The 19428-nt window shown below is 38.7% G+C and overlaps 1 protein-coding gene across 4 annotated transcripts in view; it reads left to right on the top strand.

The window, feature by feature from the left end:
• The window catches only part of LOC126297626 (phosphatidylinositol-binding clathrin assembly protein LAP), a gene marked incomplete at its 3' end in the record, with an annotated part of 166828 nt that extends 148297 nt beyond the window's left edge, over positions 1-18531 (top strand). Inside the window, 4 exon segments of one of the 4 annotated variants that reach the window (XM_049988642.1) lie at positions 6129-6258; positions 6761-6847; positions 13736-14425; positions 18390-18531. In XM_049988642.1, the coding sequence (XP_049844599.1) occupies positions 6129-6258; positions 6761-6847; positions 13736-14425; positions 18390-18531 (1049 nt within the window). 4 annotated transcript variants of the gene reach the window in all.
• Positions 18532-19428: the final 897 nt, after the last annotated feature.

Raw genomic sequence — 19428 nt, 5'->3', positions numbered from 1 at the left:
TTGCCTGCACTTTTTTCTTGGTGTAATGCAGAAGTTAATAACCAAACTCAGTCTCTCTGCCTACATTGAGAGACTGCTAGATGAATCCTTTAACCCTAATAAGCAGTTTAGAGCTACATGATTGAATTTCTTTCCATACAAATAGCATCAAAAGTATGTAATTTCATATGTCAAAGTGAGCATTTATTTTTTTCTGTTGTGGAGTACAATTTGTGTCCACCCACTGTTGACATTGCTTAGGACATGCCCCAACTGTTCACACTTCAAACATCTTAAATTAGCAGAAAATACGTCTCGCTTATCGCAAGCTTCTATTGCTGCGTCAATCTCTTCAAATTTTAGTCAACCTAACAGCAGCATACACGTTTTTTGTATCTGTCCAAACCCTGCTAGACCTAATGGGTGACTTACCCCTCAGAAAGGTATGTTCAGTTTCTTGGAGAATAATCATATTTGACTCATCACTGTCACCCAGTTTGTACATGTGCACTTTTTCAGTATCCTGTCCACAAAACTTTCCCCGTTTCACTCTCTCTCTCTTTGTAAAACCACTTTATTATTTGCAGAAAAGCCTGGTGCCTTTTTTTATCATTTCAGAAGGTCTTGTTTCAACTGGTTAATTGTCTGTGTGTTCCTCAACCCCTCTTTATGTCTGACAAATGTTGGTGCCTCCCTTACCAACTACAATTTCGTTACTTGCAGTAATTGATCATATCACAAACCTTGATGCTACAGGTGTGTAAGCAGTGGTGGGAAGCAGAAAACCTGAGCTTTTGCTGGGCACGGGCACCTGTCGGTGGCAAGTCTGGACCTTGTAGGGTGGAAGCAATTGATTGAACCTATTACCCTATCAGGTGCATGTGGTGGAAGACAGTCCTTGCCACTGTAAACTGTGGTATTTCGGCTGTTATGGTCATTTGCACACATCATGCTATGCCATTGCCCTGGTGGTGTGGTTGTCTGCACACACCCCTTGGGTTTCCCTGCAGTGTTATGGACATCTGAATGCACCCTGAGCTACCAACACCCCACTCTTGCAGACAACTAACTTCCATATGATGATGAACAAAAAGTTTGAAGTATTCATCATACAACATATGTGCCTCACTGCATAGCATCATTTGGAAAAAAAAAACTTTTCATATCTTCAATCATTTAAGATATGATAAACACAATTCGTGATGCACAAGGATGTGAATAGGTGTCATGTGTGACTAGATATAAAATCCAGTAACTTGAGAATGAAATAAGATCCCCTTCTCCTCACAGTTTTAAATAAAATCCCTGCACAAAGTTTATGCAATGTGATTTTTACCTCTGAAAAATCTCTTCATTTTGTGCAGCATTTTGCTTAATTTGATGCACTGCAGTGGCTATAGCATGTAACAAAAAGAAATTCTGTCCTTTATCAAGTAAAGATATCAGTCTGTAAGATGAGCAAAACCCAAATTTTTTTCACCTGATAGTTTCTCTCAGCACAAGCATCAGCATCTGATGAGCAGTACAACCATAACAGAAGCTGACTCAGCACATAAGATGAAGAGCACATGTGTAGTTGATAGAGGGTTAAGTAAAAACAGCAATGCTTGCCGCAGGAAATCATCCTGTGTCCCAGTCTCTGTAATTGTGAAGTTTTTTTCCCCAGTACGCAACCAGGTATAACATACTACCAATCAATAATAGCTGATGCACTTACAGTTATAATAAATTAACTTAGAAATATGTCTTGTGAGCTATCTCAACTTGGTACATTGCCCAGTCATACACCCATTTCAGTAAAAAATCTACTGAGACATACTTGGTGCAAGATGCAGTGTGCCATATAAAATTACATTGGGAACACCCTGCTGTTTGCAAATACTATCTGGTATTGCCACAACATAGTGACACATCAACTGATATTAATGGTTCCACTTTGTGCCATCACATTTCCATGAATCTTCTACCTATACACCCATCTTCTGTACTTCGCTATGCAGAAACAATTCACTCACCTCATTGACACTGAGCTGTGACTGTGCCAGCATGCTGCTTGGAGGTAAAGTCGTCTTATTACCTGAAGTGGCCTGGGGTGAAGAGCCGTTTATATGTGTGGGTGGATTGTGGTGGCGAGTCTTCAGAATTTAGCTTTCTAATATTTTTACCTGAGCTAACAGTCTGCATCCTCATGTTCAGAAACATGCTAATACACACACTGTTTTGTGATGCAATGGCTTTGCCCCCCTGTAGTGTGTGGTGTGGATGACTCTCTTTGAGCTGTGATGGCCAGCTGTCAGCTAAGAAGATAGCCATGATGTCTAAGCCAGGAATGCTGATGCCCATAAGCTCACTCATCAGTGTGTGCACCAATTACGTATTGTGTGGCTGGTCACAGAAGCCTTCTGGAGTTTTTGCAGGGTGACAGCCTCCAGGATTGGAATTGACACTTGCAAAAAAAGTCACATGGCACCAGGACATGTGCACCCAGGTAGTAGGATAAGCAGGAGTACCATCAGGGCAAGAGTGAAGTAAGCCTGGAGGCAGACCATCACTAGGAAGGCACAAAGTTGAGGGTGGGTGACAACATGCTAGATGATACTGTGGGGTGGGTTGGGGGGGAGGGTCAGAGACCCAAATTTCTGGTGACTGACGGCTTACCCGTACCTACCCGGTGTCTGTCAAAGTCGTCATTGTAGGTAGGTGCTGCCAGACAGCAGATACCTCTGCTAAAACTGTCAGCTATTTATACTATTCAGAAGCTTGCTCATTGTGCTGATTTACTGCTACCAGCAATGTGCGGAGTAACAGACTGTGACTAAGCAGTGTAAAAACAGCGTGGCTTGTCCTGAAAGAGCCCCGCCTTTGCTGCATTGACAGGATTGTGGTGCTCAATCTGTCCCACCTTGCAGTTCTCAAACAGCCATCTTGATGCAACAGACGTGTCCAACAGCTACGCTGACACATTGGTGCCCACCAGCTGATGATAATTTTAAACTGCTGTGGTGGAACTGGTGTTTTCCTCAGCATGTACTTTCTGGTGTTGCGCCCTTGTGTTTTTCTATGATATTAGTGCATTAATGTTTGTGAATGGGTGCTAATGACCTTAGTACTTGAGTGCCCCTAAAAAAAAACCACACCTCACATGAAAAAAACCGCACCTCACATGCAACCCAATAACTACCAGAAACTGCACTTTAATAGTACTACCAGAAACTGCACTTTAATAGTACTACCAGAAACTGCACTTTAATAGTCCTATCTGTTATAACTGAATGTAGTGACTGCTGTGGTCAGTGCTGCTAGCAGACTTGCTCACTGCTGTGGGAGACTGGCATGCATGTTTCCTGGCCAATAACATGGTGATCTGCACCTGTGTGTTCGGTACCAAAAATGGCAGTGGCAAAAACACTAGTTCAGATTTGATGAGGGGTGAGGTGCACATGGAGTGTTGCTTCTGTATGCTGAGGGCTGTGGCCTGCCATATCATCCCATTGAGACAAGAGGTGGTGTTCTCCAGCCTCTCTGGCACGCATTGTAGTAAACATTTGGGGAGCAGCAGCCTCTGATACTGTGCACTACCTGCCAGCTTGCTCAGGTTCACCTCTTGTGTTACAGAGAGGATGATTTGATGCATCTCTGAAAAGCAAGTCACCATATGAGCCACAGAAGCGGATCTAGGATATTGGGTCTGGTGAAGGTAAGAAAGTGTCACAAAAATCGACAACTTCCTGTTGCCAGTTTCTTCCCTGTGGTAAAATTGTCCCAAATGTTGCATCTTGTAGGGAGAGATGCTAAATGAGCTTGCTTTCTAGTAACTCGCACTTTTCATAATTGGGCAGGTTCATCATCGTGTTGCTAACTTCACTGGTGGATTGGCTTCCTAGTAGGGCTACTACATGTCCATATTTGATTTGACTGTTTTGTTGTTCTGATGGCGATGAAATGATTTCAATGCATGTGAACCAAAGTGACAGACAATCCCTCCAGAGAGCTGGTGCTTCAAATGCTAAGCAGTTCACTTGCAGTGCTGGGACATTCCCAAGACGGGAGGGGGATAGTGATATCTGTAACCCTTAAAATATGAAAATTGAAAGGGTATGGGAGTTGGATGATTTGGTAAAGAGAAGGGGGGTTGCAAGGAAAGAAGTGAGCATGGAGCTGTGCAGTAGTTTGGAGTAGTTAGTGGAGAAGAGAGGGAGGTAGGACGAGGAGCATGCCAAGGGAGTGAGGAATGCTTGAAAGGCACTACGCACCTACGCAAACTGGGGAATTTGGTTTTGGGGGCAGAGGGAAGACAGATAGCACAGAAATTGACAGCAAGTGGAGTCAACTCGAAGTGCATAGTGCCATGTTCGGTCAGTGGACGGTGAACCTTGTCCTTGGCCACAGTATTTGACAGTTGCAATTCATCCAAGTGAACAGTTGATATGACTGTGCTGTAGTTTCATATGGAAGATACATGGTGTAGCTGCTTAAGCAGGGGACCTCCTTTCAATGGCATATGATTTGCCTATGATAGGAATAAAGTAAAATATGCTCTGAAAGTTCACAGAGGGGATCTTTCACATTAGTCTTTTGTAAGAGTATGACAGCATTCTGATAAAACCATAAGTGTAAACAAACTTGTGAACTTGGAAATTCTGTAGTGAATTTCACGTTTATAGTATTACATATCGCTTCTCCAATCTTGGTGCAGTTGTTTTCACGTGTAGTTCAGGAGATACGATGACATGAAGACATTGTAAATTCATTACTGTGCAAAATATACGTGTTAAAATTGAAGCTTAAGAACCAACAACCTTGTCAATTTTGTAGGCTGATTGTACCTGATTTACAGATCGTACTTAAATTTCCATAGTTGAATTGTTACACCCATTTTTTATATCCCGTCATGTTTCTAAAATGTTTCGATATGATTGAAGTTCACAATTTTCTGAAGCTGTTGATACTAATTTCCCATATTTTGATTTTAAGGAAAATAAACAATTTAAACTTCAGTCAAATAAATTAATGGGCATTCTCTTAGTTATGTGGAATATGGGTTAAGATAAGAGTAGCGTCACCTGTTTTTTGAAAACAGAATGATACAAATAAATTATTATATGAAATAGTCAGTCTGAGATTTGATTGGGTTACTTCATAATGTTCTCTTGTGTCATATTGATTTATCATTTTCTCAAAATCGACAAAAACCATAAAGAGTGTGTGTGTGTGTGTGTGTGTGTGTGTGTGTGTGTGTGTGTGTGTGTGTGTGTGTGTGTGTGTTTTTGTTTTTGTTTTCAATTGACACCTCTAATATGCCATATCCCAGTGCACCATCACTGTGTAGATTGGCAGCTTTGTTTTCAGTGTTAAATGAACAGAAAAGTTGACAGGGTAAGGATAAAAACATTTCAAGTTGACAAAGTATCATCACATTTTACACATTCTTTTTAGTTGTTTCTATTTGTGTTTTAGGTAGTATAAACTTCAGTTGTTTGGTATTTAAACTACAGTGTTAAAATATTTTTTTAAGTTTGCTCTATTATTGTGGCTTTTTAAATAGTTTTTCTCCCTTTGTTGTTAGCTCTTTAGATACTATAAATTTGTCGAAGGTATGAAGTGGCACTTCTTACTTTCATCACTTTTGATGGAATACCAAAACAATGCAGAAATGTTGGCCTATTTTTAAGAGGTATTAGTAGTTTATTTTGGGCTATCTGTTTCATTACTATTGGGAGTAAAATGTTCTTAACAACTTCCCGATAAGTTCACAGCATTGCAAAACTGTGCCCTTTTCTCTTAGGAAATAAGTTGATGAAAAATTTTGTGCTGATTTGTAAGCATTTTATGGCTTATGAATGTTGTAGAGAGGTAGAAGGGTAAGTGCGTGTCATAGATTAGACTACTTGCAGAAACCAAAAGTACTTTAAGAGCAAAGGCATTCATTTAAACAGAAACAAATTGTTTTTTCTGGGATGAATATTTTTTAAAAAGGAAATGAGTGCAGAGAATATTCAGACAACTGTGTTGGATGTAAATGGTATAAGAGAGAGAACTTCAGTATTGTGTGCTCAATTTCAGTTCCTAGCAAAGGTATAGTATCTGTAAATTGTATTTGTGGAGAAAAGAGCAGCTCTTTCGCATTTCACGTTGTTAAATTGTTTCAGCAAATCGTAAAGGCATCAGATGACCTTCTGCAGTTGAGTGGAAATCCATTTGCAGACATATTCTCAGCAACACCACAGCCAGTGTCTGTTCCAGCTGGGAAGACTTCAACGGACATTTGGTTATCAAATGGTAAGCAAAGAGACATTGAATTTGAAATCTGATCGTATTAAAAGAGCACACATCCTTTCATGTAAATAGTGACTCATAGCAAAACATGACCTATTGTTGTACTTGGGTGATTGGTGAATGAAAACTGATCTTGTGCAGGGTTCCAAATAAACCTCTTAAGCAGTTACTGGTGAATTTTCTGCACCTTTTGTTTATTGATCTTGATAGATGTTCATAAAATTCTAGTAGAATGATTTTTGGAGTTTGGCAAAGATAGAGAACTAGTCGGTAACTTAGCGACAAAATAGCCTGCAATTTTCTCTCTCTCTCTCTCTCTCTCTCTCTCTCTCTCTCTCTCTCTCTCTCTCTCTCTCTCTCTGACTCCATGATTTTTGTGAAAATCAAAGGGGCAGGTTAAAGGTTAAGTCCTGGCTGGCAACTACTAGTTGTTTCAAAGATAAGTAGATAAATTATTGGATTATGAAACTGGTGGAATACTGACACCTCATACCTTTTTTTTTAGGTTTCAAGCCTACACCAGTGTCCAGCACAAACGCATTTGTTTCTGACCAGAACTTCACATCAGTATTTGGAGGTGGTGAGGCAACAGGTAAGTTACTAAGTAAAAACTTTACATTCTGAAGGCTTAATGATATCAATTGAGAAAAGATTCTTTGGAATGCTCTTTCCACTGTGGAAGTGTTCATGACTGAAGTTTGCCAACAGTTGCAAAACCAAAAAACATTGGTACATTCTGATTTAGTGCTTTGGGAGGAGTTTGGGCAAAGATGTTAGGAAAGTAGGGAGAGGGGTAGAGGGAGGGACAAAACTCCAAAAGTTTAGTAGATTTGAAAGCCCAATAGCTGTTAGATGCTATGTGGTAGTAATTATTTCTGTTAGTTTCATTGTGTATGGTTAGTATGTTGTGTTGGATGGTGATTTGGTGGGTAAGTGCTAGACAAAAAATTCAGATATTGAGTTTTCAATCTCTAGGCAGTCCTTGGTTCTTCTGTCATTTATTGCTTCTTCTACCTCTGGCAATCATTCTTTAGTGTGAAAAAGGCCAAGCTGCAGTATGTTTGGAGTCCATTCAACTGTAGGTCATCTGACTGGGTAAGTTTCCAAGAAGTCGGAAGACCATAAGAGCATAACACATGCAATAAGAATATGCCAGGGGGAGAAGCAAACCAATGTGATTTGTTGGCGGAACATTTAGAAAATGCAACAGGCCTGCTAAAGACACAGGCTCCATTACATTTGTCTGGCAACTTCAGGAGTATTGCTGCATGATGAGAGATCTGTGTCAGATAGGACATCAGAAAAGTCCAAAGGGCAGTTCATTTTTGTTACGAAATAAGGGATAGAGTGCTATGGATATGATATGAAAACTGGGGTTGCAATCATTAAAAAAAGTGTTCCATTGCCACAGGAGGTTTGTATGAAATTCTAACCCCAACTTTCTCCTCTGAATGTAAAAGTATTTTGTTGCTGCCCACCTATATAGTGAGAAATGATGTTCATAACCAGAGAAATCAGACCTCACATGGAAAGATATAGGTGTACATGTAAGTAAAGACACTATGGACAGAGGAGGAGTTGCTATATATGTTAAAATCTGTCATAGTGTGAAAAATTTGGAAACTAAAAAATTTTGTGTAGAGCAGCATATAGAAGCATGTGCATGTGAGCTTAAACTAAATAATGGCACTTCCATAATTATAGCCGTATATAGGTCCCCATTGGGAAATTATAAAGCACTTTAGAAAAACTTGGATTCTTTGTTGTGCTGTCAGACGGGGGAAAGCAAATTGTTTGTGGGGATTTCAATGTAGATTTTCTGAAAGAGTCAGATAGAAAGCTTGACCTTCAAGTATTACTTGGTTCTTTCAATTCGACATAAGTTACTAATTTTCCTACTTGGGTGGTACAGGAAAGTGGCACATTGATAGATGTTTTCATAGACAAAGATAAATTTAATCAAATAAAAACTTTCCCTGTTAAGAATGGTCTGTCTAATCATGATGCACAGCTAGTTGGAGTATATGATACAGCTCCATACAGTAAAGCAAAACAGTCTTCCAAAATATTGCGTTCAATTAATGATTTAACAATTCAAAAGTTTAGGGAAAGCTTGCAACAGTTAGACTGGGATGATGTGTACAGGGACCATGATGCTAAGTTAAAAGTTAACCTATTTCATGATACCTTGGAGAGTATATTTGAAAACTGTTTCCTGAAGAAAACTGTAAAATATAATTGTAAGAAACCATGTAAAAAGCTGCAGCTTACTAAAGGGATAAAAGGGCAACTGAGAGCACAGGAAGACTGTTTCTATCAGACACAGTGAAAAGTTTGTCAACAAGTCAAAGGTAGAAAAACATTATTAATAATCATTTTTAAGTGTTCTAGAGAAAATAGGATCCAGCTGTTCATTAGAAAATGCAAGATAGTATATGGAAGAGGCAGTACCTATGCAATTTGATAAGTGAAATTCAGCCCCTCTCTCCTACTGAAATTAGGAAAATAACAAATTCAGTCAAAAGTAAAAGCTCACATGGAATTGATGGCATATCCAACAGAGTATTAAAAATTGTCCCCTAACAAATAAGTAGGATTCTCAGCTGCATATGTTGTAGGTGACTGAAACAGGGCATTTTTCCAGATAAACTGAAATGTGCTATTGTTAAACCATTGCATAAAAAAGGGATGTAGCTGCCCAATTTAATCTGTGACAGCTTTATCCAAAATTCTTGAAAAAGTAATGTATTAAAGAGTAGCATCGCATATTTGTAACAATGAAGTACTAACAAAATGTCGGTTTGGTTTTCAGAAAGGCTTTTCAACAGAAAATGCGATATATGCTTTCACTGATCAAATATTTAAACGCATTGAATAACCAAGCAACACCCATTGGGACACTTTGATCTCTCGAAGGCTTTAGATTGTGTGAATCATGAAATTCTTCTAGATAAGCTTACGTATTGTGGTATGAGTGGGACAGTGCACAAATGGTTTAATTCATATTTTACTGGAAGAATGCAGAAGGTTGAAATTGACAGTACAGATGGTTTGTGAAAACCAGCAAAATGCTTTAACTGCGGAGGTATCAAGAAAAGTGTCCCACAGGGCTCTCATGGGTCCCCTTCTTGTTCTTTATATATATATATATATATATTAACAACTTGCTGCTCTGTATTCATGAAGATGCAAAGCTAGTTAGTCTTGCTGATGATAAAAGTATAGAAATCACACCCAACATGCCACAGTCAACTGAGGAAATTGCAAATAATGTCTTTCAGAAAATTAAGTGGGTTCTTTGTAAATAGACTCACTATGTTTTGAGAAAACACAGTTCATACAATTCTGTACAGTGAATGGCATAAAACCATTGAGACTATGAACAGAAATACGTTGCTAGGGCAGAATACTCAAAATGAGAATTTCAAGGAAACACCTTGATGATCTGCTGAAACAGTTAGGTTCAGCTACTTACGCTATTAGGGTTATTGCTAATTTTGGTGATAAACATATTGGTAAATTAGCCTACTATGCCTATTTTTCACTCACTCTTTTCATATGGCATCATATTTTGGGGCAATTCATCATTGATAGAGAGGGTATTCATTGCACAAATGTATGTAACCAGAATAATAGCTGGAGCCCACCCAGACATTTAAGGAACTCTGGATATTCACAGTACCTTTGCAATACATAGATTCACTTACGAAATTTGTCATTAATAACCCATTCCAGTTCAAAAATAACTACAAAGTGCATAGCTACAACACTAGAAGAAATGAGTCTTCTCTATTCTGGATTAAATCTCACTTTGGCACAGAAAGGGGTGAATTAGGCTGCCACAAAAATCTTTGGTCATTTGCCAAATAGTATTAAGTCTGACAGTCAACCAACATTTGAAAGCAAATTAAAAGAATTTCTGAATGATAAATCCTTCTACTCAATAGATGACTTCTTAGATATGAGGTAGTAGCTGAAAAAATTATTTTGTGTAAAGAAAACTTAACTTGAAGTGACACGTTCCACATCATTAGGAAATGTATTCATGATCTATGGAACAGGGATTTATGTATGTATGTATGTATGTATGTATGTGATAGTTCTTCCTGTGCACTGTTACAGAGTGGAATGGTAGAGAAATAGCTTGAAGGTGGTTCAATGAACCCTTTGCCAAGCAAGTAATTCTAAACTGGAGTAATTGTGTAAAAGTTGACAGTGTTATGTTCTGAGAGCATGGATGGAAGACAGGTGGTGCGTGTAGGGCAGCTAAATTTATATTTGATTTTAGCCATGAAATTTTGCAGTTTATTCAGTGTTTCAGAACACCAAAATTACAAAAAAATTGGTCACAAAGTTAGCATTTTCTATTCATATGGTAGATTTCAAAGTGGGGAGCCACACAGTTAAACATAACACTTTGTTGGTAAAATGATTCACTTCAGATACTTTTTGATGCACTCATGTTTCTCTGTAGCTAGCACATGCACACGAAAATCTTCCAATGAAATGTAGAGAATAATCTTTTGTCTTCTGGCATAACTTACCAGATTTATTTTGCACAGTAGTGTGTACCAGTTCTTGAATAAACTTCCCTCTACAGTCCAGAGAATCATTTTTCCAACTTATTTTTGGTAAAAGACATTTATTGGAGACACGCGTTAATGTATCTGAAAGTCTCTCTGTACCACACTTCCACTCTTCATTGGATGAACAGTCAGTGTCTAGCTGCTTAACTGTACCTCGTAAATATTTCTTACAGTCATTAACTATTCTTGAAATGGCCACTACCTTTTTCCTTTCTTTTTCAATATGATCTTCATGGAGGTAAGTGTGAAAATATATCTGATCTCACTGCATTCCTTACTCCACCTATAGTGTGTGTTAGGTGTCTAAAGATTTGTTTCTCCTACCTCACATTTAGGCCAGGCCACTCACTTTACAATGTCAAGATGTGGCCCAATACTTGACCATATTTGTGTGTTCCTGCCACAATGTGCTACCATGTTCTACAAATAACCTGAAAAAAATTTAGATAAAATCATTCAAAGTCTTGATAGTTTTACAATAATAAGTTTAAGAAGACTGATGTTCCATTTCCAGAACCTGAGGCTCCCATTCACAATAGAATTCTGGTCAGGTGCACGCACATCACAAAATCTTATCTTAACGAGCAGTAATTGATTGCACCTTATAACATTGAATATAGTTCACAGTAATATTCGTGTTAGGAGAAAATGGGGAAAAAGAATAGTGATATTAGTCTCTTTCATGATATCAATCTCAAAATCATTAGTTATAGATACTGTATACAGGAAATAATTAGTTTAACCACATAATACCAGACTCAATAACAAAGCAAAAAGACATGTATATCTGACAAACATGACTTTCCATGTGAGGAAACTTTTGTTGCTGTGATACATACAAATTCACTTTTAGTGTAGTATGAACTGGTTAACTGGTTAATTGGTTACAGAAAGTTGGGAGTTCTAATGGATCCACTGAATTATTTATTACTACTTTGTTGTGGACTTACTGTAAATGAACATGTCTTGTTCTGAGCAGATGTTGTCAAAACACACACATTGTTCAGTGTGTCCTGCTGATCAAACAATGTAGACTATTTAAATTTTATCAGCGTCACACACGCTGTTGCTATGCATGCTTTGTTACTTTCAGTGGAAGATTAAATCTATTCCTCATCCCTACGCACTTCTAGCCATGAAACAATAAGCTGTCATCCTAAGCACATGGCTCAGATGACCCAGCCATATTTATACATTCACACCAAACAGATGCTAAGTCACTGCACTCAGAACTGTAGTTTCCGAAGCCTACCAGCTGAAAAAGGTTGAGAGAATGCTGAAATAGCTACGATCATGTCACCGGAGGCCAGCAACTGTCTCATGAAAAGCTGATCTCAAAAAGAAACAATTCTAGTATTTTTGCTTCAGATCGTCCCATTTGTTTTAATGATTTGGATTTTTGTAGAAATTTTCAGTAGCTTCAGATTAGCTGTAGCTGCAGACAAGCCCATCAATCCTATTTGCTTGTGCACAGCTTCCATGAATCCGGAAGTGATTGAAGGAAGATTTGTGCAGCACATAGAACTGACAGGTTGTTCTGCAACAAAAAATTAAGCTGAAGTAGATAGAAATTTGAATGAAAGCATTAACCATCATTAAGACAAATACGCAAATAGTTCATAACAAATACTAAAACAACGAACTCACACACACATGCCTTCATTTGATACCGTGTCCGGCTTTCACAAGAAGAAGAAACGAAACTGTCACAACAGAATATTGTGTTGACGTAAAGTTACGGGTTGGCGTGTGTAAAAGAATTTAAAAGACTGGATAAGTATAAAATAGTAGTAAAGTGCAGTGACTTCAATTGTTAACTCGGCAGGGTTATTTATGACTAGTATTCTTGCTTTTAGAGAATTTAAGATTTTGTACTTTATCTTCCATATTGTGTGTTAACGTTGCAGCACTTCGTACACTTGTTTCCATATTTAGGAGCATAATTAAGTAGGAAAGTGTCTCCTTAAGTTACATTCATTGTGCAATTAGCTGAACTGCAGATGTGCTCACAGTGTGGAGCTAACCCGTTCATAGAATGTCAAAGCTTCAGTAATCTAATAAACACTGATTAGTCACAAACAAGGCAGCGTATGTAGCTTTTGGATCAATATGTGGACATGTAATTAAAGTAAGTATGCATAAAGTTGATGCATGTACAAAAAACAAAGTAAAATTATTACTTGGTAGGTTTGTGTTGTGAATCTTGAAAACCATTTAATGATTCACAGTAATCTTCAACTTTAGATCCCAAAGCATTTAGGAAAATGGAAAATGTGAAATTACTTCAGCTTATAATTTTAGCATGGAGCAGGTTGCTCAAATAATTTTGCAAAATGGCTTCTGGTGTGAAACTCAGTCATGAACAGTGTTGTTGAATCATTAAATTTGAATTCAGTTTTTGTAACATAATATAAATGCTATGTACTCATATGCACTAAGACCATAACAGCACAGATGCATGATACCTTTCATTATAACATACTGCTTGCATTGCACTTTTTAATGTATTTCTTCAAAAACATTTGTCTTTATCAATTCTTCTTTCTCACCTCTCCCGATGTAGCTTTACTCAGTGATTTTTTTTTTTTTGCTGAGAGTTACTTTGTACTGAGGAATTGGGCCACAGCTTTTATTTGAATGGCTGTAGTGGTACTGGTCAATTAAATTGTTCAAAATTGAAAGCTATATATTCACTTAGCTGTTACAAAGCAGATAGTGTTAACTCACAAGCTGCATCTGATTCTGCTGTTAATCAGGAATATATCATTCCAGTCACTCCTTTATTACCTGACAAATTTTTGTAATTTGTAGATGACAGATACTCAGATTTGGCAACAACTTCTGTATAACCCTGTCCTGCTATTCTGTTCACAAATTGTTGTTCTTTCCGCAAGCTGCGACTGCCGGGACGGCTGCACCGAATCCCTTCATGTCCGACTTTAGCCCGGCTCGTGGAAGCCACCAGGAAACCACCTCCTCAGCCATGGCCACTGGGTTGGGGATATTTGACGAGCAAACAAAACGGGGTGATAGTGGGAATGATCTTTTCGGGAACGATTTTGGAGGCGGTAGAGACACTGGCTTATTCACAGGGGGTGAAGGACTCTTGCAACCCACAGAGGTATCAGGTTTAGAGGAAAAAAAGGTCAGAGAGGAACAGTCAGTGTCTGATAATAGCATTACAGAGGGATCTGCCCAGATGGCTGCGAAAGTGGCATCACCTCCACCTCCCCGTCCTCCTCCTCCTGCTACAAGTGGAACACCAAGGACGGACTCTCCTGTGCCTGCTGGAGGCTCTCCTAGCAGACCTGCTCCTGCCAATATTCCATCAAAGAGTGCTTTTGAGGACCTCAATGAAAGTATTCGCGCTGCTCTGGGTGGCTCACCTACACGACCTCCACCCTCTGTGGGGTCAGTCACAACATCTGTGCCTGCATCGTATCCTGCGCAGCCTATGTATGGTGGGTTCGATATGGGGATAATGGCCGGAGGAGGAGGAGGTGGAGGTGTGGCGTTTGGCCAGACACCTGCTGGTGCTCCTATGGGCTACGGCTCACCAGCCAAACAAGGAATGGGCATGACAGGTGACTCAATTGGATGCTGTTGACTTCTGCTTCTATGTTACACATCTGCTTATGGCTTTCTAGTAGTTGCCAGCTTTGCTTTAGCCAGTGTGTCAGGGTATTGAAAAGTTAATGTTCAGTACTTGCAATTCAAAAATACTTCGTAAGTAAAACTGATCATTTTTTTGTATAAATAGTCATCACCCTTATGAAATGCAAGACACAATTTAAAAATGCAGTATTAAAATTTAAATTTGTTCCCAGTTCACTTAAATTTCTACTTATGTGTCTTTAAAAATGCATAAAATTCAATTTACTATTTAAATTGGCAATTTTTCCATTTGAATGATTTTTGATGTTACACAATAGTTCATCTTTGGATAAGCTTACATAGTGCTAATATGAAGGACTTTGTATACATAATCCTCATGACATGTTGTTAATTATATTATAGTTTGTTTGTTGCATTAAATAGATGATGTAGAATATAGTAACATTGAATGGGTGAATATATAATGGAAGGTTATCCGAGGCATTAAATTCTTCGTTGGGTGTTGGATCTTAAAGTATTTGAGGAATATTATTTGTGCTTATTGTGTGCATGTGTTGCAGTATCTCCTTGCACTCCATGTTGTCAATGTGCTTGTTATGTGGCTATGCTGTACTAATATAAATAGTTATGTGGAGGAAAAACTAATCGTCATTTTCACCTATGTGCAAAGTAACAAAATGAAAGGACAAATAATTCTGAGGCTGTGGCATTGCCCAACCCCAGATGTCTGATGTTATGTAATGGAGATATTGCTATGGAGATCTTAGTAACTGCATACGTGCAAGAGGAGGAGGAGGAGGAGGAGGAGGAGGAGGAGGAGATGACTTTCTTGGGGAAACTAGCAGTCTCATATCGAGAGAAAATTGTGATCTTACAAGAAGGTACGGCCAAACTTTCAGGAAACACTCCTAACACACACACATACAGAAAAGATGTTATGTGGACATGTGTCCGGAAACGCTTAATTTCCATGTTACAGCTCATTTTAATTTTGTTAGTATGTACTGTACTTCCTTGATTAACCACCATAATTTCATATGGGATACTCTACCTGTGCTGCTAGAACATGTACCTTTACAAGTACGACACATGTGGTTCATGCACGATGGAGCTCCTGCACATTTCAGTCGAAGTGTACGCTTCTCATCGGTGACCGATGGATTGGTAGAGGCGGACCAATTCCATGGCCTCCACTCTCTCCTGACCTCAACTGTCTTGACTTTCATTTATGGGGCATTTCAAAGCTCTTGTCTACACAACCCCAGTACCAAATGTAGAGACTCTTCATGCTCGTATTGTGGACGGCTGTGATACAATACGCCATTCTCCAGGGTTGCATCAGCGCATCAGGGACTCCGTGCGACGGGAGGGTGGATGCGTGTATCTTCACTAATGGAGGACATTTTGAAAATTTCCTGTAACACAGTGTTTGAAAGGAACGCTGGTATGTTCTGTTGCTGTGTGTTTCCATTCCATGATTAATGTGATTTGAAGAGAAGTAATAAAATGAGCTATAACATGGAAAGTAAGCGTTTCCGGACACATGTCCACATCACATGTTTTCTTTCTTTCTTTCTTTGTGTGTGAGGAATGTTTCCTGAAAGTTTGGCCGTACTATATATATATATATATATATATATATATATAGTTTCAACAGTGGGTGAATAAAAGGGTGGTGTGTGCGTTTTCCATTCTGAACTTGAGCTTAATGCAAATGTGGTCATAGACCATGCTGAAACTTAGCTTATAGTAATTAGTTAATTTGCAGATCTTGTCAATTGAATAGCAGTTTTGCTTAAGAAGCACCTTAGTTATTGTAACTATGTAATAGTGTTAAGAAATAAGACCTTGGTAATGCCCACACTTGTAAAAGTTTAATTTTAATTTTGAAATTACATTTCTTTGGAAGTCTAGAAAGTAATAAGTTACAAATTCACACACTGCATGATAAAACTAGTATCACAGTTGCAAAAGCTGTTGCATAGTATTTTTAAAGTACACAACGTTGCTTCCAAAGTTTAACTAAGTGATGTAGTTATTCCTGGAGTGGGGGGTTACAGCTTGTTACTGTTAATACTGAGTGAAAATTTTTTTTTCTATGAGGGAACTTCAAAAGAAAAGGTATGAAACAACACTGTCATATAATTGAAGTCTATTAAAAAGTAATCACCAGTGGCCCGAGAAAAACTACCCCATGGTATCAGTAGCTGAAAAATTACCTGTTCCCAGAATTCCTGTCACTGTGTTCTGCAGTTAGTCATCAGAGTACTTCCTGATGTTTGTTTAGCAAATAACATACATGGAAGTTGCAGGGCAGCATGTCCAGGCAGTAGGGCTGATGTTAAAGTTGGCCGCACTTGAACTTGGCCATATACTTCGTGTGACAATGGAGGCCTGTGGATACAAGTTACTGTTGAGTAGAATCACTGGCACCACCATTCCCCTCCCCCCCCCCCCCCCTCCCCCCTTTTGAGGAAACCATGGTGTCTGCTGTTAGACTCCGTAGGCTACAGTGTCTCTCATAGTACATACCACTGTTAATGGTTTTTTTGTGCTTGAGGAATGTGAGGAGTATTTTACTGTGGACATCAAAAATAAAGTGAGCATCAACTTGACTGCTGAGTGCAATTCTTTGAACTTTTTTGGGGATGTGGCAACATTAAATTCGTGTTTCTAGATGTGACAGATATCGCAGAGTAGCATACACAAATTTCAACCTGTTTGGTTGATACGTTGTTTCATATCTTTCCATTAGATGACTATTGTTTCAACTATTTAAGCTTGTTCTTGATAGGGTCATTTATTTTGTTACTACTTACTGACTTTGTAGAGGTGAGTGAGTGGGTGGGTGTTTTCGGGAGGAGGAAAGAGACTAATCCTTCAAACATTAGTCTTTGGCACTCATAAAGACTACAAAATTATGGTAGTTATCAAGAAATTAAGTGCTAATAGTTCTTCCTTTCTTCTAGTATTCACCCCCAACTTGGTGGAATGCTGTAGTGGCAATATTTTTACACATAGTAATGTCTGTCCATGAATTTGGGACCTTCGGAGAAAACTTAGGGCATTTACCTCGGTGTTAACTTTTGGAGATAGAAAGGTAAAGAAATTAACCTATTTTCCAAAAAGGTTAAGATTCACCTCAGACATAGTAAGCTTTTGTTAGCCTTTCCTGTCTGTATTGTTTAACATTTACACTTCTGTTACTTTCATTTAATTTCCTCCCAGTATAAGAAGATAGTTTGAGAGGATAGTGTTTAGTACTATGTGCATCACACATAAGAATTCTCATCATTTCTTCTGGAGCATTAAGCCAAGGTTTAACATAACCTATCGCCTCTTTTTCCTCCAATTTGAAGTTTTGTTTAGTACCTTGCTACTACAGCAGCATCAGGATTGATAATTGGTAGTAATATCACAGTATTAAACAAACTAGGTTTCTGTAGTAAGTGATTTTAATTACATATAAATACAACCTTTCTCATTAGGTTTAACAGACTAATAGTTATGGATATTAAAGCAGATCACTGTCATGATGTATGCATCATTAAACATAATTTCCATATGCTCAGTAACATAAATCACTGGAACTTGAATGCTGTTAATGGTCTGTAATTCTGAGAACTATCCATGAATGCTCACGTTTGTGTGTGTGTGTGTGTGTGTGTGTGTGTGTGTGTGTGTGTGTACTTCATCTTGGCAAGTCCCAACACTGCTTCATGGTCACCTGTGCTACTCTCTGCTAATAAATTTGAAATTTGACTAGAAATTTATGTTGAAAGCATGTTGGGGTTTCTTAAGAACTAGCTTGGTTTTGTTGCTTGGCTGGCATGGTGGCGGTCGTATGCTTGTTGATGCGCTAGGTTTTGATGGCTTGGGCGATGTGTTGCTACCCATCTCAGCAACACAGTGGTGGTCCTGGTCCCGTTTCAGCAGTCCCAGGCCTAGCTGCCACTGCTGCAAGCTCTGTACCTGCAGACAGCAGCAGTAAGGTGCTCACTGGAGACTTGGATAGCAGCCTTGCTTCTCTGGCACAGAACTTAACTATCAACAAGGGCAGCACTCAGACTGTGAAGTAAGTCATTGTAATTTAGATTGGTCTCCATTTTTAGTAATAGAATGCCATTGGAAAGCACTGTGAAAATGAAAGCTTTTTGTAGTTGCCAGAATACTGTTAATTACATTAGTATAGTATATTTGAAAGGAAGATTGTTGATATGGTATACAGAAGGGGTGCAGTGATTAACAACAAATAGGTTGAACATGTTCTTCAAAGGAAATACAGCCTCAAAAATTAGTTGTGGCTCCCCCCCCCCCCCCCCTCTCTCTCTCTCTCTCTCTCTTCTCTCTCTCTCTCTCCTCTCTCTCTCTCTCTCTCTCTCTCTCTCTCTCTCTCTCTCTCTCTCTCTCTCTCTCTCTCTCTCTCCCCCTCTCCCCCATTTGTGGAGCATGCTCTCTCTCTCTCTCTCTCTCTCTCTCTCTCTCTCTCTCTCTCTCTCTCTCTCTCTCTCTTCCCCCCCCCCCCCCCATTTGTGGAGCATGTACTAAGGTGAACTGTGTAGTTTTCAGTTTGAAGATGATTTCTAAAATAGTTGGGCAGTAATGCCTAGGACGGCAATACTTATATATAGGTTCTTCATTTCCTTGGGTTACCAGAGGAACTAAATTCCACTGCACCTCATCTGTTTATGCCTTTCCTGTACCTGTACAGTGCACAGTTCAGATTGTTAGATCAGGAAGTGGATGGGGGAAGACATTGGAGATAACTTACTTTTAAGCATTAACTTACTGAAAATGTGGATACAGTATTTAAGTTCATAAATAATAATTAGCAGCTACCCCTTAGATTATCCTGTACAGTATGTAATATTTCAACAAAAATTTGGTAGCAGTAATATCTCTTTATGCATAAAGTTCAGATTACAGATAAGTAAAAAACTGCATCTAATTGTCAAAACACGCGATCTAGTGT

This window comes from Schistocerca gregaria, chromosome X (assembly GCF_023897955.1).
Source record: "Schistocerca gregaria isolate iqSchGreg1 chromosome X, iqSchGreg1.2, whole genome shotgun sequence".
NCBI lineage: Eukaryota > Metazoa > Arthropoda > Insecta > Orthoptera > Acrididae > Schistocerca > Schistocerca gregaria.
This window is presented reverse-complemented; position numbering and strand designations above follow the sequence as displayed.